Genomic DNA, 27,019 nt, shown 5'->3' on the forward strand with positions numbered 1-27,019 from the left:
CGCAAGGAAAAGTTTGACCTAGATAGGTTTTCCATTTTACCGGTCTCATGGTGTTAGTTGGGAGATTGGGTTATAGGGTTGATTGACGTACTATCAAGGGGGGCTCTCGAGTGAGTAGCTTGATCGTATCGTTCATAGAGAGCTCAAAGCATTGCATCCTTGGCATCATATTTATTGGTTCTTATTTGGTTTTACTCTATGGGATTTTTAAAGTTTGTGTTTGTCTTCTCGGCAAACTCAAGTTCATCGAAAACAGAGTTCTTATGCATCATCTTTGCATTTTCGGTGTTGGAGATTTTGCCGGTTCATATTTGGGGAAGGTTCTCTTCCTTATACTATTGGCATCTTTTCTCCATTTCCAGTTCTTAATATTTGTTGGATAGTGCTTGTAGTCATCTATCCAACAAGCTTGAGTTTGCAGATTCCAGAGTTAGTTTGCAGAAGCTGTGGCGGTTTTGGTTTTGTCTGTTCTGTTCTGGCCGTCTTGATGGCAATTGGCGGTAGTGTCGTTGGCTACCACGGTAGTACCACTTGTGTGGTACATCCGCTGGTATGTCGCGATTACTATCGGGAGGGTCTCTGTTACCCTTAGAGAATTGGCGGTAGTACCGCTTGCTCCTAGCAGTAGTGCCGCTTGTGCGGTACTTCGGCTGGAGTACCGCGCACACTACCATGGATTTCTCGGTTACCCTTCAGGAATTCGCGGTAGTACCACTTGCTCCTAGTGGTAGTACCGCTTGTGCGGTACTTCCCCTGGAGTACCACGCGCACTATCCTGGAAGTCTCTGTTACCCACCGGCTAATTCACGGTAGTACCGCTTATCTAAGGCGACGCTCTGGCAGTACTACCGCGTCAGTTCCACGCTGGTCCTTAGTGGGTCTCGATGACTATCCTATGCTTAGCGGTAGTACCGCTCCCCTGAGTGGTAGTACCGCTTAAGGCTGTTCTAGAACATAACGGTTGGATTTATCTTCCCACTATATAAGGGGTCCTTCTTCCCCATTGACCCGAACGACATTGAGAAAGTTTTCGCCCACCATTGTTAACCTCTTGGAGTTTGCTTTCTCTCTATTCCTCCCATGATTTCTTGCATCTTTTTGAGAGAAAAGAGAGAGCGGATCTAGATCTACATTCTCCACAAATCCATCTCACCTCTTAGCGAGGGGAACCTTGTGGATCTAGATCTTGGAGTTCTTTTCTGTTCTCCTTGTTCTTCCTCTCATATTCCTCCATATCTTTAGTTGCTTTGGTGGGATTTGAGAGTAAGGGACCCGAGCGCTTTGTGTGTTCTTGCCATTGCATTAGTTGCATCGGTTTGAGTTATTCATGGTGATACGTGGAAGTGAAAGTTGAGAAGCTTATTACTTTTGGGTGTTTGGGCGCCCTAGAGCGTGTGCCTCTTTGGTGCTTGGGCGCCCTAGACGGTTGGTGATGTCGCGAAGCTCAATCATTGTGGTGTAAATCTTCGTGCAAGCTTCGGGGTCTCTAATTAAGCTGTGGAGATTACCCCAAGCAATTTGCACGGGTTCGGTGATCGCCCCCAAGGGTCGTCATTTGTACGGGTTCGGTGACTGCCCTCAAGGGTCTCTTAGTGGAGTCAGGTGCCCTGCATTGTGCAAGGACGTGAGGAGAATACGGTGGCTCTAGTGGCATTTTTGGGGAGCATTGTGCCTCCACATTGCTTTAATGGAGATTAACATCCGCAAGGGTGTGAACTTGGGGATACATTGTCGTCTCCGCGCGTCTTGGTTATCTTTTACCCGAGCTCTTTACTTATGCGCTTACTTTGTGATAGCCTTCGCGCTTGAAGTTATATATCTTGATATCACTTAGTTGTTTATCTTACATAGCATAAGTTGTTGGTGCACATAATTGAGCCTAGTATACTTAGGTTTTGTGCTTGACAAATTAAACGCTAATTTTATTTCGCATTTGTTCAAGCCCCCAATCTAGGCGACATTCACATCCTTTCAGCAGGGAGCTTCAAAACCCGATCCATGCGCGCGAGGAGGAAGAAGATGAAACTTCCCTCACGCGCTGACAATTGGGTTTGGAGCAAGCTCTAAATGAGGCCTCCACACCCTTCATACTTGGAGGCTACGAGGTTGCTTTTGGAGCGAGCTCCATAATTTTGACGATAGTGACACATACGCCGATTCTGCTAGAGTGACATTCTGTGTATTAATCATTATATTGACAATTATGATGATTTATTTGTCTAATAAATCGACTCTGTAGAGTAGCTATTGGTTACCTTTCCTCCCATGCGTGCACGCAGAAATCATGATGCATAGGGAGTGGACGTGCGCTCCTAATTGAATTTAGGGCACATGCTCTCAGCTTAGAATTACAAATGCTAATCCCTGCTCCGGCTTAGAATTTGTCAACTAATGCGGTAACGTTCAGCTGAGGAGAGACCGGGCGCTAGTTTAGCTCCTAGTACTTGTTAATTAACCCCGGGCGTGCATGACCGTTGGAGGATTATATTAGAATAACAATCAGGAGCATATCCATCATATGCAATGCGTTATACCGTCTATTATAGTTATTAAATGTTTCACTCTCGTACGTGCTGCTTTCTGTGTTTCAACTTGGGTTCTTCTGTGGCCAGATTGTGCTTGGTGATCTAAACGCCTTATATTTATTTACATAGAGAGTAGTAATTAATAGATAAGTCGTTGTTACTGCCTAAAACAAATGATGTTTGATGTAAAATATCGGTACGGAATTCCTGTCATGAGCGAGCATGAATGTACAAGTCTGACAAGATCCTTGTGCTAATTGTGGCGCTGTTGCTTTCAGATTGAAACTAATTGAAGGCCCCAACCAGTCGAGTCCAGACCATGCATCCTGTGCAAGCTTATGCACAATGATGGTGCTGAATAGCAAGGTGGACATGAGCATTAGCTAGCAGAAGCTGGTAGGTATTACAATCCAAGGCAAAGCACAAGCACAAGCGGCAGCAGGTCGGTCGACCGATCGATCATAAGAGAAAGTTAGCGTGCGTGCATGCATGCATTGGTGGAAATTATCATTCATGATGCACTGCATTCTTGGGAATATTATGATTATGCTCATATCCTGGTCCATCCAGCTAATTATTTGCTATGCCGATGCATCAATTTCACCCACTCCTACTACTGCTCTTGTGTTTATCATCCATTCACTGGTCACTTGTAATTAGAGGTGTTGGCATGCATGTTTTGTTACCCTGCCCTTGGGATTTGTTTGTCTGGCCAAAATGGAACTAGACACAGATGTGGGAATGCATGAAGTGAAATGTTAAAGCAAATGAAGAATGGAAACAAACAAATGTGAGTTGTTCTGGAATGTGCAACAAGAGTCCAAGATGGGGGAAAGGGTAAAGCAAAAGAGGGAGAAGAGGGACAGGGGCAAGAAAGGAAAAGTGAAAAAGAAAAGGAAGGGAAAGAGGTCGCCATCACTGCCTCTGCCTGATGAGGTCTGTCTCTTTTGCCTGCTCAGCTCATCCCCTCTCCCAGCTGAGCTGAGGGCTCAAACAGCAGTAGAGAACACAATAGATACAAGAATACAACACAAGAGTCTTCCATTCCACTCCTCATCTTGTCTTTCTCCCACATCACAACATCACAAGTTTCTTTCTTCTCTTCTCTTCTCTTCAGACAAGAACATCAGCCCGTCTTCTTAAGTAGGAATTCAGTTCGCCAATGGTGCTGCCTCCTTGCCCTCTCCCTTGATAGATATAGACAGACGAGTGAAGTGAGTGAGCAGTGCGTGAGTGGGGATGGATCAGCCGGTGCCCTCCATCTGCGGCCTCCACCCGGGCATCGCCGTCACCGGCTTCTGCTCCGCCTGCCTCCGCGAGCGGCTCGCCGGCCTCCACCCCAGCGACCCCGCCGACTCGGCGGAGCTCCGCCGCTGCAAGTCCTTCTCCTACGCCCGCTCCGCCGCCGCCTACTTCGAGCCGCAGCGCCGCTCCTGCGACGCCCGCGGCGCCGCCGCCCTCTTCCACCAAGAGACAACCTACCTCCCGGGGGAGGAGGAACATCTTCCGCCAACAGCGGCGGGCAGGCCGATGAAAGACCACATCCACCAAGAGTCCTCCTCCAAGAAGACCGCCGGCACATTCGGGGGGTTGGGCAAGAAATGGCAGGAATGGCGCCGCAAGAGCAAGCTCAAGAAGCAGGAGCAGGGGCCCATCGCCAGCAGGGCCGCCATGCCGCACGAGAATCTCCGCCACCGCAGCTTCCGCGACACGCGCTCCGAGGTCGCCGTCGACGCGCTCGGCCGGCGCTCCATCGATGTGGACACCCTTCTCTCGATGGACGCCGGCCGCATCTCGGTGGATGAGCCCCGAGCTTCTTGTGACGGCTACCACGGCGTACGGTTGCGCATTCCCCCGATGCTGTCCCTGGTCGAGGATGCGCCCGTCCCACGCTCTGATGGCCAAATCCCCGTGGAGGAAGACGAGGACACTGAGCCCGGCGGCTGCGCCCAGACAAGGGACTACTACTTGGACTCCTCCAGCTCCAGCAGGAGGCGCCGGAGCGTGGACCGCTCCTCCTTCTCCAGCCGCAAGTCATTCTCTGATGCCAGTGACCTGCCCAGGATGATGGCCGGTGCCACTGCCAATGCCAATGCCCGGGTTTCACCGGCCATTGGTGCCGAGTTCTATCAGTACCACCACGCTCAGAGTCAGAGTGTTCTTGACCATCATCAGCAGTGGGAGCAGGGACCGAATTCTTATTCTCTCCGGGATGATGATATGTCAGGGAGCATTGATCCCGCGGCATTCCGGGATGGCATCCCTCTGCCGGCCAAGAAGTCTAAGAAGTGGATCAAGGGGTGGAACATCTTTGGTCTCATACATAAGAAGAGCAGCACCAAGGAATCTGAAGCTGCCAGTTTGGCCAACAGATCATTCTCGGAGAAGTGGCCCGAGCTCCGCGCAAGGGGATACAATGGGCAGATGCTCAGGTGCAACAGCAGCGTAAGCGCGAGGAGCTCCTTCGGTAATAGTGGTGCAGCAATGGGCGGCATGAGCGGGAGGAGGAGCAATGTGGAAATGCATGTTAATGGCTTAGGGAGGATGAGAAAGGATGAGGTTTTACTCGAGAGGAATTTCAGTGCAAGGTACACGCCTTGCACGGTCGATAATGGCGCGATCCCTTATCCAATCGGAGGTGCCCAATTCAGCCGGCGAAATCAGAATGGGATGCCCGGGAAAGGAAGGCCTGCTCGTTCATCCAATTCTTTGCCTCGTAGCTCGCTCGGGATGTACTGATCTAGCAGTGATGAAGGCAGGTTTATGTTCTTCTCCACCATCTTATGTGCCTTGGCTACAATGTGCATATCTATGGTAGCTAGCATCATCAGAATCAACTTTTTATAGGCTCAGATCAGAAGAAAGGTCGTCAAGTGAAGTGGTGATGGTGTTGGATTATATACCTTACTTAGTTTTATTTCCTACTGGGCTTGGGAGTGGAGTATAGCATTTAACTTTACACCCTTGTATAAGATATGCCATATGTATGTTTGCTTTTGTCAATTGAATTCAAGTTAGCATTCTGGCAATAGCAATAACATGATGTAAGGGCTATGGAATCGAATGCCGGTAAGCTGGTCGGTGTTGCAAGATGTTTTGGATCTTGTTTGATATTGACAGCAAGAAAATTGCAGGGTCGTTGTCACAGCATAGCAGCATGCCAGGTTTTCTTCCTCTTTTGTTCATTGTGTTGTGTGCCGTTTCTTCCACCAGAAATCCTAAATCTATGGGTATCTTTTGCTGCTCACTTGAATTCTAATCCGTCTTCACGTTCTTCATTTCTTAAGCCGTGCTTATGTTTTTGAAAGGCTACAGAGGTTGCTATTTTCAGGTTATTGTAAAAATCATATTACTCTGCTGGGTAAATCAGATCATCGTTATGTCATCTAAGGATGTCCTATCGCATTTCCTTTCTTATGTTTCAGAATGAAGCAATATGTAAATAGCAGCTTGATGCCTTGATTAAGAAAAGAAGCCCCAAAGCCGAATACCCAGCATCTAAATTCTGCTCAGCCGTAAGGGGATTATCATAACCCCAGGCACCATACCGAATCTAAGTTGAATGGATTGTGGTCCTTATTCCACTGGGGTGTCTATTTGCAGTTGGAGGGGAGCTGTATCTGTTTCAAATTCATAACGAAGGTAAATATACAAGATCACTTAACCAGAAGCAGCCTTAACTACTCAGAAAGTTAATTTGATTCCAGGCCATGGCATACGAAACAAGGTTCGGTATGTCTGCGCAGCAACCTTAAGAGCATTACTAGTAGAACCCTCAAATCCTCAAACGCTCACTAGCGTTTTAAGGGTCCAAAAATGATCTTTTTTGCACTTTTACGGGTTGAAAAACAGGGGCAAAGATTAGAACCCTCAAACCCAACCCTTATAACAGAATATTCCCCATGAACGACGTTGTCTTTGCGCGCGGGAGGTCGACGGGGCGGCCGCCGGCGATGGGGGCGACTAGCAGCGGCGGTCGCGGGCGTGGACGCGGGAGTTGGGAGGATTTTTCCTCCCGCGCGAGTATAACCGCCAAATGAGGGCTGGGGTAGGTTTTGTTCCCCAACCCTTACTTTTGAGGATTGGGAGAGGGTTTGAGGGTTGGACCTTTAATTTTTTTTGAGGGTTTGAGTGTTAAGGGGTTCTAGTCTACGGCTTTTTTTCGACGAAAACAGTAAAAAAGCAGTTATTTTTAGGGATTTGAGGGTTTAAAGGCTCTACTAATAATGCTCTAAGAACATCAATATCCTAAAGCTTTTACACTAACAACACAATGGCAAGAATCCCACAGGAACAAATTAAGTACCCCCACCATGAAAACGAAATTACGTTTCTGTTCTAACTATTTATTGCTACTTTATCTGTAATGTATAGGCACGAGTTTCCAGAGCCGCAGAGCTCAATGATCTAACACTGACAAATAATACAGCAACTGTAAAAGAAAGAAACGCACAACACAGCAGCATCTGCAGGTCAGCACTCATCAGTGAAGCAAATGGGTCCACAGTCTGCTCTTCTCCGGGCAGGCCCTTGCCAGCACCTCCTTCAGGCTTCCCGTCGACTGCAATATCTCTTCCACCTTCCCTTTCACCGCTGCATCTTGCTACATTCAGCAAAAACATATCACACCACTAGTTAGCTTTTCTTCTTCAGCCAAACGCCACACCATAATTAACATATGCATCGCAATTCAACTTGGGTTTGTGAAAGAAGAGGTTGCCTTAGATATCCACAGAATGTAGAGCGCTGCAAGCTCCGCCTGGACGCACATTTCGCCAAACTCATCGCTGGGAGCACTCAGGCAGTCTGACAGGAGGTGTATCTCTTGGGATAGGAAGAGTTCTGCAAGGGATTCGTTTGACGGGCTGGTTTCCTCACAGCTGAGCAAGTGTTGTACCCACCACTGTGAGAGGAACCGACGATGGTTCCACAACGACTGCATCAATAGTTCAATACAGATCATCTTCACAAATCAGTCACACCCCTGGCAATAATATCATCTTTGATTCACCGCAGGTACAAACCTCTCTCCCTTGGTATCGTCTGATGAGCGTCTCATTCCACCTCAGTTCCTCCTGTTTGGTCATATACAATCAAGTCTCTCTAGCAGCATGGCCTAGGCAAACCAATCTTCTAACATAAAAATGAGATGGACATGGGCTTGTTTTCGCCTTCGTAACTGGTGTATATATAACTAAATGCACACAACAATGTAAGTGCTTAGCATTTGATAAATTCACCATACCTTCCACATTAGATAAGCTTCTGACTGGCAAATAAGGGAATCTTCTCTGTTCGCTGCACCATCTAGTAATGCAAACAGCAGGGACTACAAAAAAGAAATAATACGGCATGTTTGCATTAACCCTTGAATATGCATATGTTGTCCTAAAGAATAGTTAGAAAACAGGGTATGAGTGCCTATACAGAATATTGGAATGTGAGAACAAATCCAAATCCTAAAATAATGCACATTTTGGTGTAATTGAAAAGCTTTGCAGAGTGATGCACAAACAAGCGGTTGATATGACATAACATCAAGTAAGATATAAATTAGCTTTGAAATAGTAATACCAACAGGCAACAGTTCAAGCTACAGAAATAAGGAAGGGCCTAACCCTGCGGGGACTATAACAAAGAAAAGATACGGTATGATTGCATTAATCCACATTGAATATGCATATGCTGTCCTAAAGAACAGTTAGAAAACAGGGTATGAGACTATGAGTGCCAATACAGAATGTTGGAGTATGAGAACAAATCCAAATCCTAAATAATGCACAATTTGGTGTAATTGAAAAGCTTTGCAGAGTGATGCACAAACAAGCGGTTGATACGATATAACATTGAGTAAGATATAAATTAGCTTTGAAATAGTAATACCAATAGGCAACAGTGCAAGCTAAAGAAATAAGGAAGGGCCTAACCCTGCGGTAGTGAAAGCAGCAGTTGTCAGCAACATGCAACTCAGCCCATTTTTTTGACTTGTTCAGCTCATCTAGCACCTTCAAGAAACAAAAATTAGATGCTCTGATGATGGGAGCAGAAAGTCTTGCAACAGTGCAACAGTCAAGGCCAAGATTAAAGCTATGATAGTGTTCAGGAGCCCCATACAAGATCACGAATGCGGGACAATGAATGTTAATCAGTTATAATCTCACCTGTTTTGTTTTCATGTAAGGAATAAGCCAGCATCGATGCCTCCACGCGCGGTAGTTCATCTTTGATTTCTGCAGATGGAGTAAAGTAAACCTATCATGTTGTTGCACACTGTACATAGCTAATCGCGTATAAGTGATTTAGCAACCAGCTGCAAATGAAATGTCATTAATTGAGAAGAGTGGACGTCAAAATTCTGAACAAGCAAATATTTGTGGGCTATGACCTCTGCCATGTCTTTTACGAGTAGAGATTCCTTGTCTATAAGCTCCGGCATGTCCTGAAGGTGTTGTGCAAGATTTTTGATCACCCATCTCCTGTTGTAGACATTAAGGTGTATGTTAGTATAAACAAGTGAAATCAACATGGATTTCCAGCAGCAGAAAGATGGGTTGAGTTAGTTTAAAGGGAAGGAAAGTGTAGGTTTGTGTACCTATGGCTCCAGGTACTCTCATTCTTTGGCGAGTAGGAGAGGATCAAGGCACACAATCGCAGCTCATCCTTGAGGTGCGAGAGATTATAATTGGTGGACAGCACCATCTTCCTGCACAAGACTATAGCTGTTACAATAAGGCGAGTGTGAAAGTAGCTGGCATTATATAGACTACTAATAGGGAAGAGGATTTGGAGCACCTGGGTGCTCCACCCCCCTATATGAACATTAAGTTCAAAAAAATACCAGGAAAATTCAAAAAATAAAAACTGAGAATTTGGTATATCAAACTTGGGTACCCAACCTACTCCCTTGTGAAGTTTCCTGTAAAATGGCATCCGTGGTATTCTCAGTAAAAAAGACAAAAAAAATCCTATGTATAGGAAAAAGAACTGTTTCGATGGATCGTAGGTCGGAGTGTATTTCCTTCGCAACGGATACATTTCCTGGTATTTTTTCACGAAACTTCACACAGGAGTAGATTGGGCACCCAAGTTTGATATCTCAAGATTCCAGGTGTTTTTTGAATTTTCCTGGTATTTTTTTAATTTAATATTCATATAGGGGTGTGGAGCACCCAGGAGCTCATGTGTATTTTCCAGAGTTATACTACCTGGAGTTCCATGCGGTGAGCAAGTCAGGGCAGAGTATGAGCAGCGCCTTGCTGTGTGTCATGATCAAGGCAGCATCGGATGCAGATGGTGATGACGAGGGATTGAGTGTCGCGTTGGAGTGTGCGCGGCGAGCGGCGTGGTAGAGGTCGGGCAGGATGCTGGAGGAGATGGCAAGCTTGTGGTCTACGCACCAGAAGTATTGGGATGTGGATTTGTTGGTGCTGTCTACGAGTAGCGAGTGGAACTGTGTGGGATGCAGGAACCCGACCTCGTCTCTGCAATGCCATGAAACCACGCCATGAATTGGAGACCAGGGAATGCGGTCTAGGGGAAGAAATCTGAAAGAGAAAAATAAATAATGATTGGATCCTTACATGAGGGGGTCGTCATGGAGGATTCGCTCAAAGTCGCGGAGGAGATCCTCTTCCGCTTGCGCTGCTGCTGCTGCTGCTTCTTCCGATTCCATTCGCGGTCTCTCTTGGTCTTATTGTTTTCTGCTCTCCTCAAACCAATATGACAATGACATTTATATTGATTCAAAAAATGAGAACAATGTATCAATTGTTTGACCCAAACTGAAACAATTCAGTAGTAAGTAGGTGCATTCCTGGAAATCACAGCTCAAGATGCCACATGGATTCAAAATATGGACCCAAACTGAAACAATCCAGTAGTGACTAGTAACATTCCTGGACAGACTTCAGGAGTGTAATACAGTACAATTTAGTAATTTACAAAGGAGCACAGCAAGCCTAGATTCGTGAGCAGGTGGCAGCACGACGAGCAATGAATAATGAGTAAACAAAAATTCGGAAACGGGGAGGAATCTCATCAAACGTACCTTTAAAATCGGGCTGGGCGGCTGGCTGCTGGCCTGCTGCAGCTGCACAACGCCGGCTGCCGGACGCTGACTGCCGAGTGCGGACTGGGCAGCTGCTGGCTGCCGGCTGGGCGCGGTGGCACCGGGCAGGGGCTCGGCGGGCAGAGTCGCCGGCGAGGCACGGAGCTAGGCGGCGAGATCGGCCGGAGCGCGGAGCAGTCGCGGGGAGAATCAGGGGACGGGAGGCAGTGCGCAACGGCTGGTGACCACCGCGGTCGTGCGACGAGTCGAGACTGTGTTGCTGGGCTTTTTTCTCTTTTCTTCCGGCCCAACTTGGTGGCTGATTTTCTCTCTCTCTCTCTCTCTCTCTCTGTTTTGTTGGTGTGGTTGAGTCGACTGGTAGATGCGGCTGGTCCGAGGCTGGTCACAGTGGGAGTAACATAGGTAGTAACATAGATGCCACATAAGCAAAATTGATGATGTGGCAAGTAGTTAATGAGGAGAGAGGCAAATAGAGTAACATAATATGTTACCATCACATAGCGGTTTCCAATGCATAATGAGTCTACAAAGTAATAAATGAAGGCAACTATGTTACCACACCTATGACACTACCCACTACGAAGGTAGTAACATAGACTAGTAACATATGTATGTTACTAGTCTAAGTTACTCTCCACTATTTTTTTTTTTCGAAAAGGGGGGCTTCCCCGGCCTCTGCATCAGCATGATGCATACGGCCATCTTATTAAGCATAAAATAGTCCACAAAGTCTCCAAGTCTCAAGGTTGTCAACAAGAAAAGTAAGAAAAGGCTCACACAGAGCCCGAAGGCTAGATACACAAGCTAGCCAAAGCACTTATACATCACAGCCGTTTGGCTCCCAAAATAGACAGGTAAACTAATTGCCTATCCTGTTACACGACCGCCATCCAAACCGGCTGAATATATCCCGAGCTACCATCTCCCATCGGATAGCAGCAGTAACCAAAAGCTCCCTGGCCTCCGTCGGAGTGAGTAGCGACCAGGAACGGATAAGAGCCGTTGCTCGGAAGATAACCTGCAAAACATGGATATTTGTTGATCTGTTAAAGACGAAGTCATTTCTGCAATTCCAAAGCGCCCACAAAAAAGCGCAAACCCCCAAGCGAATATGTTTTGCTAACCCGGGCTCTACCCTAGTTAGCCATGTCCCAAACAACATGTTAACCGACCTTGGTGGGGTAATATTAAAAGCGACTTGAATAGTCGTCCAAAGAATTCTAGCTAGTGGGCAGTCAAAGAAAAGATGTTTAATGGTTTCACCCTGATCACAGAAACTACACCTAGTAGGTCCTGTCCAATTACGCTTAATAAGATTATCCTTTGTTAAGATCACCTGTTTATGTAGAAACCACATAAACACCTTGATCTTTAAAGGAACTCTGACGTCCCACACATGCTTTGAAGTAGGAATCGAGCTGGAATTAATAACATAAACATACATTGATTTAACCGTGAATCCCCCCGACCTAGTGAGATTCCAGCGTAATTTATCAGGTTGTTGAGATAGTTGTACCTGCATCAGTCTCCTAACTAGATGCAGCCACTCTTCCCAACGATTGCCCACTAACGATCTTCTAAACTGGATATCCAGGGGTATCGAGGCGAAGACCGATGCAACCAAAGCATCGCGCCTTCGAACTATACGATACAGAGACGGATACTGGATTGCTAGGGGAGCCTCTCCAAGCCAAGTATCCTCCCAGAATCTCGTGCTTGCACCATTACCAACTAAATGCTTTGACCTCTGAAAAAATGAAAGCTTCACTTTCATAAGCCCTTTCCAAAAGGGTGAATCAGTTGGTCTAACCGACACCTGAGCCAAAGTTTTGGTTTGGAGATACTTGTTACGCAGGATTTGAGCCCACATGGCGTCAGTTCCTGAGGATAACTTCCACAACCACTTACTAAGAAGGCACCGGTTCTTGACTTCGAGATTCTCAATCCCCATACCCCCTTGGTCTTTCGGTCTACAAATGATATCCCACTTCGCTAACCGATATTTTCTCTTAGGCTCCTCCCCCTGCCAAAAGAACCTCGATCGATAGAAGTCCAGTCGTTTCCTAACTCCAACTGGGACTTCAAAGAAGGACAAAAGGAACATGGGCATGCTCATGAGCACCGAATTAATAAGAATTAAACGGCCTCCATACGACATGAGCTTGCCCTTCCAACAACTTAGCTTCTTCTCGAAACGATCCTCAATACACTTCCATTCATTATTCGTGAGCTTGCGGTGATGAATAGGAATTCCTAAGTAGGTAAAAGGCAGCTCACCCAAACCACATCCGAACAACTGCTTGTAATCCTCTTGTTCCTCTTTGGCTCTCCCAAAGCAGAACAACTCACTTTTGTGGAAGTTAATTTTGAGCCCACTTAGCTGCTCAAACAAACAAAGCAGCAGCTTCAGATTTCTAGCTTTTACCAAGTCATGCTCCATGAAGATGATAGTGTCATCAGCGTATTGCAGGATGGATATACCCCCATCCACTAAGTGTGGCACCAAGCCCCCTATTTGGCCAACTTCCTTGGCTCTCCCTAACAACACCGCCAACATATCGGCTACTATGTTGAACAGAATAGGGGACATCGGATCTCCCTGCCGCAGGCCCTTATGTGTCTGGAGGTAATGACCGACATCGTCATTCACTTTTATGCCAACACTACCCTTTTGCGTAAAAGTTTCAATCTGGCTCCTCCAGCCCTCGTGGAAACCTTTCATACGCAAAGCTTGTTGCAGAAAAGGCCATTTAACTTTGTCATACGCTTTCTCAAAATCTACTTTAAAGATGACTCCATCAAGTTTCTTAGAGTGAATTTCCTGGAGCGTTTCATGCAACACCACCACCCCTTCAAGGATGTTTCTGTCTGGCATGAAAGCTGTTTGGGATTGCTGCACCACAGAATGCGCAATCTGTGTGAGCCTATTAGTCCCAACCTTGGTAAAAATTTTGAAACTGACATTCAAGAGGCGGATAGGACGGAACTGCTCAATCCTGAGAGCGTCGGTCTTCTTTGGAAGCAACGTTATCGTTCCAAAGTTCAAATGAAAAAGTTGAAGCCGTCCAGCAAAAAGGTCGTGGAACATGGGTAGCAGATCCCCTTTGATGATATGCCAACATCTTTTGTAAAACTCCGCCGGGAACCCATCCGGCCCGGGAGCCTTATTGTTCTTCATCTGAGAGATGGCATCGAAAACCTCCTTTTCCGTAAACGGCGCAACTAGCATGTCATTATCAGCAGCAGTTAATTGAGGCACATCCTCAGTCCTGGACTCATCGAGGGACACAGCGCTATCCTCCGGCGGTCCAAATAACTGCTTGTAGTATTCGGTGATGTATAGCTTAAGATTATCGTGACCAACAATTGTGCCTTCATCTTGCTCGAGCTGAAATATTTTTTTCTTTCTGTGTTTGCCATTCGCAATCAGATGAAAGAATTGAGTGTTCGCATCCCCTTGGATTACTTTGCGAACCTTTGCTCTGAGCGCCCACTTCAGCTCTTCTTCGCGGAGAAGTTCCTTCAACCTCTTTTCCGCATCAATCTTACAGCACATATCCGCAGATTGAAGAACCGCTGATTCAGCTTTAACATCTAGGTATTGAATAATCTCCAGGAGTCTGTCTTTCTCAACCTTATAAACTCCACTTAGATGTTTAGCCCAACCTCGAAGAAAGCACCTCAAATGCCTAATCTTATTTTGCCATCTCTCGACAGGCGATCTACCCCTAGACTCTCTAGCCCACTCTCTGGCAACAATATCCAAGAAACCTTCTCTTTCAAACCATGACGTTTCAAAGGAGAAAGTATTCTTGTTTCCCACATGCCTTGGCTCCCCTGAGTCAACAAATAGCGGTGTGTGGTCCGAAATTCCTCGCGTTAGAGCCTGCACCGTGACCAGAGGGAACTTCTGCTCCCATTCGGCACTTGCAAGAACCCGATCCAACTTCTCATATGTCGGGTTTGGTAAAGAGTTAGCCCAGGTAAATTGTCTACCAGAGAGTTCGATTTCTCTCAAATCCAAACTCTCAATGATGGTATTAAACATAAAGGACCATCGCCCATCAAAATTATCGTTATTCTTTTCATCCCGCCTCCTAATAATGTTGAAGTCCCCCCCAACCAGGATAGGGAGTTGTTCGGACCCACAAATTCGAACCAGGTCAGCCAAAAATTCAGGTTTAAGCTCAGGTTGTGCAGCCCCGTAGACCGCCACCAACACCCAGTTAAACCCATCTATTTTGGACCTGACTCTGAATTTCACTGCAAAGTCACCCATAACAACACTCCGGACTTCAAGGGAATCACATCTCACACCCAGCAAGATGCCCCCAGACCTCCCTCTTGGAGGAAGACAATGCCAATCGAATTCCACCCCTCCCGACAACGTGTTAAGAAACTGAGGTGCAAAATTATCCCTACCAGTTTCAGAGAGAGCAATGAAATCTAAACGATGCTCTAAAGATGCCTCCGCTAGAAACCTACGTTTAGCCAAGTCCTTAAGACCTCTGCTATTCCAGAATATTCCTTTCATAGGTCATCATGGAATTTTTTGGCCTTACGAATTCTAGCACTCCTGCGTACCGCGGATGCAGGGTACACCTTCCGCTTCCACTTACGTTTAGGAATGTTATCACCTGTAGCCCGGTCCTCATAACCGTGCTCTGGTTGAACATGGGCTTCATCATCTACCTGGAGTTCATCCTCATCAGGCTCCGCAGACGGAGGAACAAGATCCGCGCAGAATTTATCAAGCACCCTAACACCCAAGGCCTCAATCTCCGCATCATTCAAAGGTTTTACAGCCGCTAGGTTTCTAATAGACTCCAAGGCCCGTTCCGCTTCCAAATCTAAAAGATCATTAACCGAGTTTTCAATTTCCAAATTATTATTCCCAAGAGACACCCCCACTTGGTTTGCATTATTAATAATCTCATCCTTAGAGAAATGCAGAATAGAATTTGAAACATTAACTGACATACCTGTTGTGCTCTCCACATCACGCAGCTTGGCCGCCCGCATAGCGCACCTCAGCTGCAAATCATCAACCTCCGGAAGGTCCTGGAGACGAGAGCTCGTCCGCCTCCCCTCGGAAGCAGGGTCTCGGATCCCTCCGAACGCGATCACCTCCTCCCGAGTAGCGGCTCCCGGAGTAGGTCTGGGAGAGGGGGACCGCGTAGGAGATGTGGAGATGCCTGACGGAGTTGGCACCAGGGCCTCCTGCCCTAGTCCGACCCCCCCAGCCGACGCCGTGGCAGCCGTGCGCTCCACCTGCAGGACCGCCGTCGGTACTAGAGGGTCAGGGGCCACCTGCCCCTGACGCCTGCCTAGCACCTCCGGCGACCCCACCACCAACGAGGCTCCCGCGAGACGGACCTCCAGGGCCTCCTGCCCCAAAGATATGTCGCCCCGGCTGGACACAGGTACCTGCGCCGCCTGCTGTGAAACAGAAGAATGAGAGGGAGTCGTGGCCACCTGCCCAGACGCCCCTCCCCTCCGCAAGGAAACCGAAGACCTAGATCGCCCTGGCGATTCCTGAGGCTCCACCTCTTGAACAACACGGGCACTGAAGCTGGCCGACTGCCGGGGTGACCGCCCAAAGTCCAAGACCGGTAGCGAATGCTCGAACGCATCGTCAGAGTCAACCCGATCACTCCACAGACGAGGAGGCGCCGACGACGGCAGAAAAGATCCAAACCGCAGTGAGTTATGAGGCAAAGACGAAGCCGGGGACTGCTCCATCCCGGCTCCGTTCTCCGGCTCCTGAGCAGCAGGCCCCGATCCATTGGGCTCCTGTGCTGCCTCATCCGCCTGCTCCCTGGGAGCACCTGTATCATCACCCCCATCGTGCATATCCACGTCAGTGCCAGCAGCAACCTCAGCAAACAACTCTGCATCCTCAAACTCAATATCAAGTGGAAACACCTCGCCTCTATAGGTCCAGTTGATGACGTCTGCGACATACTCAATATCCAGAATGCTAACTCGCAGTCGAGCCACCCCCTGAGCTCTAGTGAACGCCATATCCACTTTCTCCGTCTTACCAACCATAATCCCCAAACTAGCCACCACACGCACATCAGAAAGAGCCTCAGACGGTGCCCCCGAGAAACGCAGCCACACCTGAGTAAGAGGCTTCCCCTTAGGCTCAACTTTCTTCCACTCGTGGAACTCCAAAATACCTTTGGTGCCTGGCACCTTACACATCCCAAAGCTCAACAAACGCTGCAAGTCCTCATTCGAAGGAAACTCCACTCTGAATACTCTATCCTCAACGGGTACGAGGTCCCACTGAAAATCACCCGGAGCCAACTCCTGAAGTCTCTGCACAATCTGAGCCTGGGAGACATCTCCCTGTGTCACCTTGACCAAACCAGAAGTAAGGCTCTGTGTATCAGCTGGGATCTCCCTCGCAGCCGCTGACTCGAAGAACATCAGCTCCGCACAGTACACACCATATACAGTAAGAGCTGGAATATGGTCCCTCAGCAAAGGACAATCCCCTGAAGCATGCGCAGGCTTACCACAGGATTCGCACAGCTGGGCCACACACTCCGCGATGAAGTGCCCCTTCTCTCCGCACCGGTAACAAAGCATTCTCTCTTTCTTCCGAGCGTACTTGGATGCCCTCTCAGAATCAGCCACTTGAACCACCTCAGCCTCCTTCGCAATCCCAGGAACCTCAGCAACCACAAGTGCATTCACCACCTCCATCGCCTGGGGAGGTAGCTCCTGTGGTGTCTGATCAGTCTCCATCACCGCCCCGTCAGAGTCAACATGTCTAGGGGGAGGCGGCCGGCGGAACCTTCCGCGGCCTCCACCACGACCACGGTATCCGCGATAACCTCCTCTGTGCCTGTTATCAGGTCCTGAGGCCCCCTCAACGAAGCCTCCAGCCGGCCCCAGGAACGGTCTCTCTGCAGACCCGTCACTCTGCCAAGCATAACCCCGACCTCCTCCCGCTGAAGATGAGCCCCGATTCTGGCCTACTCCATACGCATCAAACCCGTCATCACCCCACTTGCCTCGAGGTGCATCAGTCGGTCTCCCACTGGTATTACTCTGATTACTCTGAACCTGATTCTGCCCCGAACGATTCTGCGCCTGACGAACCGCAAGGTGTGGCGGGGGTGCACGCTGACCCCCGGCAGTTGCCGCCACCGGATCAGCAGCGACACCGGCAGCCACCGTGGCCCCCGGCGTCTCGGCCCTCAGAGCAGCCATCCCCTCCGCCGACGCGTTACGAGCCGGCACCACCGGCGGTGCAGGGCGAGGAGCTCCACGGCCAGTATTAACCATACCAGTCGTCATCGACCCAGGAGCCGGCGCCGCCGGCGGCGGAGGGCGAGGGCCTCCCCGGCCGACCCCAGCAGCATGAGATGGCACCGGGGGTCTATGCGCTGCCCGGCCAGCCGTCGTTGGCTGCGCCTCAGGAGCCCGAACTCCCGGAGCGCCCAGCTGCTGCCGCGGCTGGAGAGCGCCTCCACGACCTGCAGCACCCGGCGCAAGTGCCGGCGGTTGCTGTCCGGCCGGCGGTGCGCCCCGTCCCGACGCATGGGGCGGCGGCGGTCGAGCCCTTCCAGCCCCCCCCCCCCCCCGCGGTACTCGCAGCAGGAGGGGGTCCCGCTCCACGTCCAGCCATTAGCAGCGGCGGGATCCTCCTCGCCCTGCCCGATCCACACTGCGGGAAACCACGACTCCCCTGGCGATGAACCCTAGCGGCACGTACCGACTGCGCTGGGACGATCGAAGGATCGGACGTGCATGGCAGAAAACACTCAACGGACCGGCCTTGAAAGACATAATGGGCCTCATACCCATTATTGTCCGGCCCATTGGCAACGAGGCCCGAAGGCTCCCGATCCAGCCCGGCCGCACCAAGCAGCTGAGCGAGCGCGGTCGCCCTCGTCGATCGAATCTCGGTCGCCGTGGCCTCCATGGCCGGCGCCGGCGGACGCACATTCCGGGACAACAACCTCCGTCCTTTCTTCCTCTTAACCGTAACCCACGCATCCGGTCGGATCAGATCAAACACAGTGAGCTTCGGCAAACATACCTTGGGTAAAGGACCCTTCCATGGACGAAGCGCCGACGGCGCCGTCCTTCTATGCATGATCCGGCGAACAATCTCGATCTTCTCTCCATCGTGCAGCCCCTCACGAGCCAGATCGTCTCTGGGAACCACCTTGTCCACCGTGGTCGCTACTTCCTCTTCCGAGTAACCTGAATGAAAGAATTCACAGATTAGGTCCGACGGCGTAGGAGACGGCGGTGACTCCCCCGGCGGCTCCGCTCCATCCTCGTCCGCATCATCATCGTCAGATCCGGCGAGGGCCCAGAAGCGACCGCCCACCCGGCGGCGATCGCCGGCATCGGGCGGTGGCTCCACCGTCGGGCGCGGAGATCGCCCCGGATCGCCTCCCTGTCGCCTAACGGTCATCCTATTTTCTATCAGTTACTCTCCACTATGACCAGCCTGAGACCTTGGTCGCGTGGCACCAACAACCAGAGTCAGTCGGTCACAAATTCCCAAATCCACGGGAGAGAGATAATCATCAGGCAGAGCTGCAGCAGGTGGCCATGGCCGACTCCCCCGAGTTAGCTCGTGCTCGGGACGTCCTGAGCGTCAGCGCCGACGAGCACGCGCGGGTGGACGCGCTCTCCTCCGCCGCATCCGCATCCCTATCACAGTCCACTACTCATCTGTCGCCGAGCTTCTTCGAGGGATTCGCGCTGCGCGGGATCCGCGTCCTCCGCCTCCACCCGGGCTTCATCCACTGCTCCTACACCGTCCCCCCGAGCCTCACCGTACGTCAGTCGCTTCTTCCTTCATCGATTTCACCTGTCTGTCTTATCCCCAGCTGAGGTAAACACGCACGCACGCAGGACTCCACCACCGGCTGCCTCGCCGCCGGCGCCGTCGTGGCCCTGGTCGACGAGATCGGCTCCGCCGCCTCCATCTCCGAGGGCCAAAACCTCAAGGTCTCCGTCGACATGTCCGTCGCCTTCCCGGATCTCTCCCAGGCCCGCCCGGGGGACCGGCTGAGCATAACGGCAAGGGCACTCGGACACAAGGGCGCCTACTCCGGCACACACGTGCTCTTCACCAACGCCGGCACCGGCAACGTCGTCGCCGAGGGCAGGCACTCCCTCTTCGGTAACATGAAGAAGTCGCCACCACCCAAGCCAGCGGCCACTACTCACAGGAGCAACTTGTGATGATGCCTCTGCCTGCTCCTACTCCGCTACTCTGTTCTGTATTCTGATGAAGAGTACCTTGCCATCAGACATCAAGTATAAAGGAGATATGTTCTGAACGGGCGCCTACTCCTCTCTTATCAGTTCGGCCTGTATATGTAACATTGATTCAGAGCAGTACGATGTATGATGTGTATTATGCAACTCGACTTTGGTAATCAGAACTATCATTCTCCATGTCTACCACAGCTCCTGCTACCTCGCTGGACACCGTGCCAAACCGGCGGCGCCTCCTCGCCCTCCACACAATCTGAAATTCTTCCCCAAAGCCTGTTATCTGGAATTCTTCCCCAAAGCCTGTTGCCCTGAACTATAGCCCGGGTGTTGATAGCGAGAGGTGGACAAAAACACAAGGATTTGCACTGCGTACAGGGTTCAGGGTCTTACGTGAAACTAGAACTCGGGACCTTGAAGTGCATCCAAAAGCACGATTCATATATTAAATAAGTGGTCGTTGTCTAACATTTGTTCGTTTACATCTTATAAGAAAGAAAGCTGCAATTGGTACTTCGTGTTGATATGATTCGAATGAAAGCTGCAATTCTATCCATATGATTCTCTTTTGAATTAGCTTCGGTCTGCTACTCCTACGTGTCATACTGCGGAACAAGTATCTTAATTCCAAAACATTGTCCCAGATGATGCTGAGGTTGACTATTCGCCCTTTTGGAAAGGATTGATGAGGATGAAATCAGTCTTTTTCAACTGGACAAAATTTGTAGTTGGAAATGGTAATATCACGAGGTTCTGGGAGGACACATAGCTAGGGGAGACGCCCCTTGCACTCTAATATCCATCTCTTTATAATATTATGCAGTGAAGAGAAGCCTACGTTGCAAGAGAAGCCTACGTTGCAACAGTATTATAATCCAATCCTCTGAATATCTAATTCAGGAGGACTCTAGCGGAAATCGTTGGGAAGGTTGGCTCCACATGATGCGAAGATTGATGGAGGTCCACCTTTCTCAACAACCCGATCGGTTGAGCTGGAAACTAACAAAGAATGGTGAGTTTTCGGTTAAATCCATGTATTTGGATGCTATCAATTCTAGTGCTATTCCTCGTTCGAAACATGTGTGGAAAGTCAAAGTGCCTTTAAAAATCAAAGTGTTTATGTGTTTATACATAAACAAGTCATTCTAACTAAGGACAATTTGGCAAAACGCAATCGGACAGGATCTACAAGATGTAGTTTCTGTGATAAGGACGAGTCCATCAAACACCTCTTTCTCGACTATCCCTTGGCAAAAATTTTGTGGCAGACAGTGCACTTAGCATTTAATATTACTCCTCTGAATACCATCAACACGTTATTTGGGACTTGGTTAGATGGGTTAGATTCCGAAACTGCGCGACATATTCGTGTAGGAGTATGTGCTTTATTATGGGCAGTCTGGAACTACAGAAACCATTTGGTTTTTAACAGAATAACAAAAAATTCATTTATTGCAGGTTATCTTACAGGCTACTACACTCATCCATATGTGGTCGCTACTCACTCTGACGGAGGCCAGGGAGCGTTTGGTTACTGGATCTATCCGATGGGAGACGGTAGCTCGGGATATCTTCAACCGGTTTGGATGGCGGTCATTGTCGGCGTTCTGGGACCAGGGGTGCCCAGACTTGCCTGCATGCGGGCTTGTGCGTGGCTCCACCAACGGCCTGGTACATCCCATCTTCGGCAGCAGCAGCTCAAGACCCTCGCGAGGGGCCAAGCCTTGCGAGGCGGACGACACCAAGACCTCCCCAAGAGCAGCCTCACTAGGGTGGCTTCCGAGGAGTGGAGATCTCTATGCAAGAGGGACCTCGCGAGGTTCACGTGACGTGAGCCATGACGACCAAGGACAGGCGGGCGCCAATGGGCGCAGTATGCCAGTTTCCTCTTTCGTGCTAAAGAGGCAGGCACAGGCGAGGAGTCCCGAGGCATCTGGCAAAGGTTTCCATATCGGTGCAACAAGACCAAGACCAACAGGACGGCATGACGGAGGTCACCACGGAGCCCACAGCAGCGTCACCACCAGAGCCTTTGGCAGGCGAAGACCACCTTTTGTCAGGACAGCTTGTACTAGTTGTCTCCCTTCAAACTTGGCTGTTGTGGGATCCCTTCCTGCCTAATATTTGGGAAGAGGACTAGGGCCTCTATAAATATGACTAGCCACCACCATAGGTAGGGATCGACTCATCTTAGATTGGATCCACTTCATCCCCACATCCGCCAGCTCGCCGAGCTCAAGAACACCTTCCCTCCTGAGGCTGTTCACCATTGTACTAGTTCATCCTTATCCCGCAAGACAATCCACCAACACCACACTAGAGTAGGGTATTACACCGCAAGGTGGCCCGAACTAGTATAAACCCTTGTTTCTCTTGTTCTTTGGGTTCGTCGAGTTAGGCCGTGGGATCGTTGAGCGAGCAAACTAGGGAGAGAGTGTTTTTCGTGCGCACCCTAGAGTTTGAACCTCAAGGGTTAGTCGGAACCCACAATCCGACATTTGGCTGTCAGGGGTGCGCTGAAGCTTCGCCTCTCTGCCTGCTTCATCTTGCTCCCATGGCAGGCACCACTTCTCTGATTGGGTTGGCGGGCGCCCGCGGATGTGGCATCCGGGCCTTCACCCCGCCTTGCGTTAAGTGTAGTGGCCGCACAAGTTCAAGCCAGAGATGCCGCCTCACTATGACGGCGCGGCGGATCCAGTGCTCCAAGACGACCTCACCTTCAGCTCGAAGGACCACCCGGCGATCACCACAGGCTCGGGCTCGCTCCCGATGCTCTGCACGCCCACCATCTGCAACATAGCAGTCACCAAGACCCTCATCGATGGAGGATCCGGCCTCAACGTGCTCTCCGTGGAGGCTTTCAGCTTTCTCCATGTGCCGCTCGGCCAGCTCCGCCACACCAAGCCTTTCTCCGGAGTCGGTGGCGGTTCCACCAGCCCCCTAGGGAAGACCGCCTCCCCATCACCTTTGGCACCCGCGACAACTACTGCACCGAACTCATCGACTTCGACATCGCTCACATCAGCCTCCCGTACAATGCCATCCTTGGGTACCCAGCCCTGGCTCAGTTCATGGTGGCAACCCACCCTGCATACAACCTCATGAAGATGTCGGGGAGCAACGGCGTCCTCACCGTGGCTGGAGACACCAAGGAGGCCCTGATGCCCCTCAAGCTCGCCTTGAGGGCCATGGCAGCGGCGCGCCCCGCAGGTGAAGCAGCACCCGAGACCCAAGGGGTTGCGCCGGCCAAGAAGAAGCAATTGTTCTTCCAAGATCGGGCCAAGACGAAGCAGGTTTCGGTCGACGAGGACGGGGCCTCAGGAGCCACCTTCATCATAGGCGCCAACCTCGACCCGGACCAGGAAGAGGCACTGGTGAAATTCCTACGCACGAACAAGGAGGTATTCGCCTGGGAGCCCAAGCAGCTGGTAGGGGTCCCGAGGGGAGTAATCGAGCACCAGTTGAGGGTGTGCCCCAATGTGTGCCCGGTGAAGCAGAAGGCGCGACGACAGTCCACAAAGAAGCGGTCCTTCATCATCCAGGAAACCTGCAAGCTACAGGCGGCGGGTGTCATCCGTGAAGTTCGGTACCCGGAGTGGCTGGCAAACCCCATCGTCGTGCCCAAGAAGGGCGGAAAAGAACACATGTGAGTCAACTTCACCAACCTCAACAAGGCCTGCCCCCAGGACCCGTTCCCGCTTCCGCACATCGATCAGATCATCGACTCCATTGCCGAATGCGACCTGCTATGTTTCCTAGATGCCTTCTCGGGTTACCATCAGATTAAGATGGCAGTGGAGGAAGTAGAGAAGACGGTGTTCTTAACCCTGTGCGGAGTGTACTACTACACCTGCATGCCATTCGGGCTACGTAATGCTGGGGCGACATTCCAGCGGCTGATGCACATCACACTAGGCCAACAGCTCGGAAGGAATGCGGAAGCCTGCGTCGATGACATTGTGGTGAAATCTCGGGAGGCTAGGACCCTCATTCAGGATCTGGAGGAGACTTTTGCCAGCCTGCGCAAGGTAGATCTGCGGCTCAACCCGGAGAAATGCGTGTTTGGCGTCCCCTCCGGCAAGCTGCTGGGTTTCCTCGTGTCGCACAGGGGGATCAAGGCGAACCCAGAGAAGGTCAAGGCAATAGAAGACATGAGCCCGCTGCAGACTCTCAAGGAAATGCAAAAACTCGTGGGCTGCGTAACCTCACTAGGGCGCTTCATCTCCAAGCTGGGGGAGCGCACCCTCCCATTCTTCAAACTGATGAAGAAGAAGGGCCCGTTCGAGTGGACTCCGGAGACTAACATGGCGTTTCAAGGCCTCAAGAGATACCTAACCAGCCCATCGGTAATGGTGGTGCCTCGTCCTCTCGACCCCCTGGTACTTTACCTAGCTGCCACACCTCATTCCGCTAGCGCAGTGCTGGTGGCCGTCCGGGAAGAGCGCCAGGCCAAGAGCCTGCCCCACGGTGCTACACGTTCGGTCGAAACGGTACGGCACCAAGACGGTGTTCCGGAGGCTGCGGCGGTCCAGGTGGGTAATGAAGCTCCTGAGGTCCCCCAGTCTCAGGAGCTGCCCATCCCTCAGGAGATCTTGGACTCCACCAACACTCCCGTCCTCGTTGAACATCCTGTGTACTTCATCAGCACGGTGTTGCGCGACGCGCGGGCCCGCTACCCCATGCCACAGAAGCTTCTGCTCATGCTCCATGTGGCTTCGCGCAAGCCGCGCCACTACTTCCAAGGCCACCCCATCAAGGTCGTCTCAGCTTACCCGCTGGAAAGGGTGCTCCGAAGCCCCAACGCAGCGGGGAGGGTCGTCGAGTGGAACATCGAGTTGCAAGCCTTCCAGCTGGAGTTCAGCACCACCTGGGTCATCAAGGGAGCCGCGCTTGCCGACTTCGTGGCGGAATGGACTGACGCCCCGGGGCCTGAAGCATGCGAGGATCGGTCTCTCTTGCCAGGAAGCGAAGCATCGGACGGCTGGATCATGTACTTCGACGGCGCCTTCGCGCGCCAGGGCGCGGGAGCTGGAGTCGTACTCATCTCCCCCACCCAGGACAAGCTCTACTACGCCGTGTAGCTCTGCTTCCAGCAAGGTGAGAAGGTCTCCAACAACATTGCGGAGTACGAAGGTATGATCGCCAGCCTCAAGGCTGCGCCAGCCTTGGGAGTGAAGCGACTCACCATCAAGCGCGACTCTCAGCTCCTCGTCAACTTCTCCAACAAGGTGTATGAGACAAAGGACGAGCACATGGAGGCATACCTCGCGGAGGTACGCAAAATGGAGAAGCAATTCTTGGGCCTAGAACTGCAACATGTGCCCCGCGGCGCAAGCAAGGAAGCTGGTGATATCGCCAAGAGGGTGTCAACACGTCAGCCCCAGGAGCCTGGCATCTTAGAGGAGCGGCTCTTGAAGCCTTTAGCGGCCCCTCCGGCTATAGAGCCTACGCCGCCTCAGGAGGATCTCCCCTCACCACCAACCTCAGGAGCTCCCGCCTGCGGCCCGACCTCAGGAGCACGCCTGCTCCTTGCGCTTGAAACCCAGGAGGGGTGCTGGACTGAAGAATTCAAGGCGTACCTGCTACAGGGGACCCTGCCGAAGGACGAGGATGCAGAGTTTGTAGCTTGGCAGGCTGTAGCTTACTGCATCCGGGAAGGTGAGCTATACCGAAAATGACCGAATGCCGTTCTCTTGCGATGCATCTCCAGGGAGCAAGGGAATGAACTGCTAGCTGACATACATGGCGGAGACTGCGTGCATCATTCATCGTCGCACACTTTGGTGGGCAAGGTGTTCTGCAGCGGATTCTACTGGCCCACGGCACTCAACGACGCAACCGAGCTGGTGAAATCCTGCGAGGCTTGCCAGTTTCATATCAAGAAAATCCACCAGCCTACTCAGGGCCTCCAGACCATCCTACTCTAGTGGCCGTTTGCGGTTTGGGGGGCGGATATCCTAGGTCTATTCCCTCGAGCTCCTGGGGGCTACGGCTACCTCTATGTCGCCATCGACAAGTTCATCAAATGGGCGGAGGTGGAAGCCGTCCACACCATCCCAGCCGGATCCGCAGTCAGGTTCATCAAGGGCCTGGTGAGCCGTTTTGGGGTCCCTAACCGCATCAGCACCGACAACGGTACGCAGTTCACTAGCAATATCTTCAAAACATATTGTGCTAACCTTGGAACGCAGATATGCTACGCCTCAGCAGCACACCCCAGAAGCAACGGCCAGGCCGAGTGCACTAACGCTGAGGTCCTGAGGGGCCTCAAGACAAGGACCTTCAAAAAGAAGCTCGAGGCCTGCAGCAGGGGCTGGTACGACGAGCTCCAGTCCGTGCTTTGGTCGATCCGCACCACCGCCACCAAGCCGACAGGCGAGACTTTGTTCTTCCTTGTCTATGGAGCCGAAGCGGTTCTCCCTCACGAGGTCAGGCATCACTCCGCGCGGGTCCTGGCATTCGATGAGGCATGCCAGGACGCCATGTAGGGGATGGACCTCGTGCTGGGGGAGGAACACCGCCGCCAAGCCTCGCTCCGTGCGGCAAGGTACCAGCAGGCGCTGCGGCGGTACCACTGCCACAGCATCCGCTCCATGATGCTCGAGGTGGGCGATCTCGTCCTGAGGCGGGTGCTCTCCAGGGAAGGGCTGCATAAGCTCTCACCCATGTGGGAGGGCCCGTTTAGGATTGCCCACGTCTCCAGGGATGGCGTTGTGCACCTGGAGACGCAGGACGGGATCCCCATCCAGAACGCCTGGAACATCCAACATCTCCGGAAGTTCTACCCATGAATCAAGGCCCAATGCCTGTGAAGGTCTCCACCTGTGAAACTCACACATAATAATGAGTGGGGCTGTGCATGTCCCGGAGTCTCCGGAGTGCCGCCCTCGGGCCTCGGAGGCTCCCTCCCACGTCCTAGTGGCAGCACTTAGCTCCCCGCTGGCGAGAAGACTAGACTAGGTGCCGGACGCGGCTATTCATTTGCTTTCTATAGTTGGTTTGCAGCTTTTTAATGAAATTTGATGTTCTGGCATTTCTTGATTGCTCGGTTGAGTCCTTTCTTTTCTCTGCTTCTTCGCTTGGTTCTTTGTTTCGCGCTAGGGAGGACGGCAATTGCCCGACGCTCTCCCTCGCGTGCCTCGCGTGGGGGCTGGGCATGTGTGTGTGTGTGCGC

General features: G+C 51.2%; 3 protein-coding genes across 3 annotated transcripts; 2 read left to right on the forward strand and 1 right to left on the reverse strand.

The window, feature by feature from the left end:
• Window positions 1-3,283: 3,283 nt before the first annotated feature.
• On the forward strand, window positions 3,284-5,702 carry LOC123086303 (protein OCTOPUS). The gene has a single exon (XM_044508054.1). It carries the CDS (start codon window positions 3,765-3,767, stop codon window positions 5,262-5,264), a length of 1,500 nt encoding a protein of 499 aa, XP_044363989.1. The 5' UTR covers window positions 3,284-3,764; the 3' UTR covers window positions 5,265-5,702.
• Window positions 5,703-6,771: 1,069 nt separating this feature from the next.
• Window positions 6,772-10,954, reverse strand: LOC123086304 (protein prenyltransferase alpha subunit repeat-containing protein 1). The gene is made up of 11 exons (XM_044508055.1): window positions 10,573-10,954; window positions 10,106-10,225; window positions 9,731-10,006; window positions 9,118-9,228; window positions 8,911-9,001; window positions 8,687-8,755; window positions 8,453-8,530; window positions 7,771-7,854; window positions 7,550-7,600; window positions 7,246-7,461; window positions 6,772-7,128 (listed from the first exon to the last, which is right to left on the reverse strand). Exons 2-11 carry the CDS (start codon window positions 10,195-10,197, stop codon window positions 7,009-7,011), a joined length of 1,188 nt encoding a protein of 395 aa, XP_044363990.1. The 5' UTR covers window positions 10,198-10,225; window positions 10,573-10,954; the 3' UTR covers window positions 6,772-7,008.
• Window positions 10,828-20,032, forward strand: LOC123086305 (uncharacterized). Its single transcript, XM_044508056.1, has 3 exons — window positions 10,828-10,970; window positions 19,075-19,401; window positions 19,480-20,032. Exons 2-3 carry the CDS (start codon window positions 19,174-19,176, stop codon window positions 19,810-19,812), a joined length of 561 nt encoding a protein of 186 aa, XP_044363991.1. The 5' UTR covers window positions 10,828-10,970; window positions 19,075-19,173; the 3' UTR covers window positions 19,813-20,032.
• The last annotated feature ends 6,987 nt before the right edge of the window (window positions 20,033-27,019 follow it).

This window comes from Triticum aestivum, chromosome 4A, assembly GCF_018294505.1.
Source record: "Triticum aestivum cultivar Chinese Spring chromosome 4A, IWGSC CS RefSeq v2.1, whole genome shotgun sequence".
In the NCBI taxonomy this organism is placed as follows: domain Eukaryota; kingdom Viridiplantae; phylum Streptophyta; class Magnoliopsida; order Poales; family Poaceae; genus Triticum; species Triticum aestivum.

What these genes read in the sequence shown, in the direction of transcription:
- LOC123086303 (XM_044508054.1), top strand. Translation starts at nt 3,765, where the DNA reads ATGGATCAGCCGGTGCCCTCCATCTGCGGCCTCCACCCGGGCATCGCC.
- LOC123086304 (XM_044508055.1), bottom strand. Translation starts at nt 10,197, where the DNA reads ATGGAATCGGAAGAAGCAGCAGCAGCAGCAGCGCAAGCGGAAGAGGAT. An exon ending in CTCCATGACGACCCCCTCAT is followed by an intron (nt 10,007 to 10,105) that starts GTAAGGATCCAA and finishes ATGGCATTGCAG; the next exon opens with AGACGAGGTCGGGTTCCTGC. An exon ending in GACGATACCAAGGGAGAGAG is followed by an intron (nt 7,462 to 7,549) that starts GTTTGTACCTGC and finishes CTATTGATGCAG; the next exon opens with TCGTTGTGGAACCATCGTCG.
- LOC123086305 (XM_044508056.1), top strand. Translation starts at nt 19,174, where the DNA reads ATGGCCGACTCCCCCGAGTTAGCTCGTGCTCGGGACGTCCTGAGCGTC. An exon ending in CCGTCCCCCCGAGCCTCACC is followed by an intron (nt 19,402 to 19,479) that starts GTACGTCAGTCG and finishes GCACGCACGCAG; the next exon opens with GACTCCACCACCGGCTGCCT.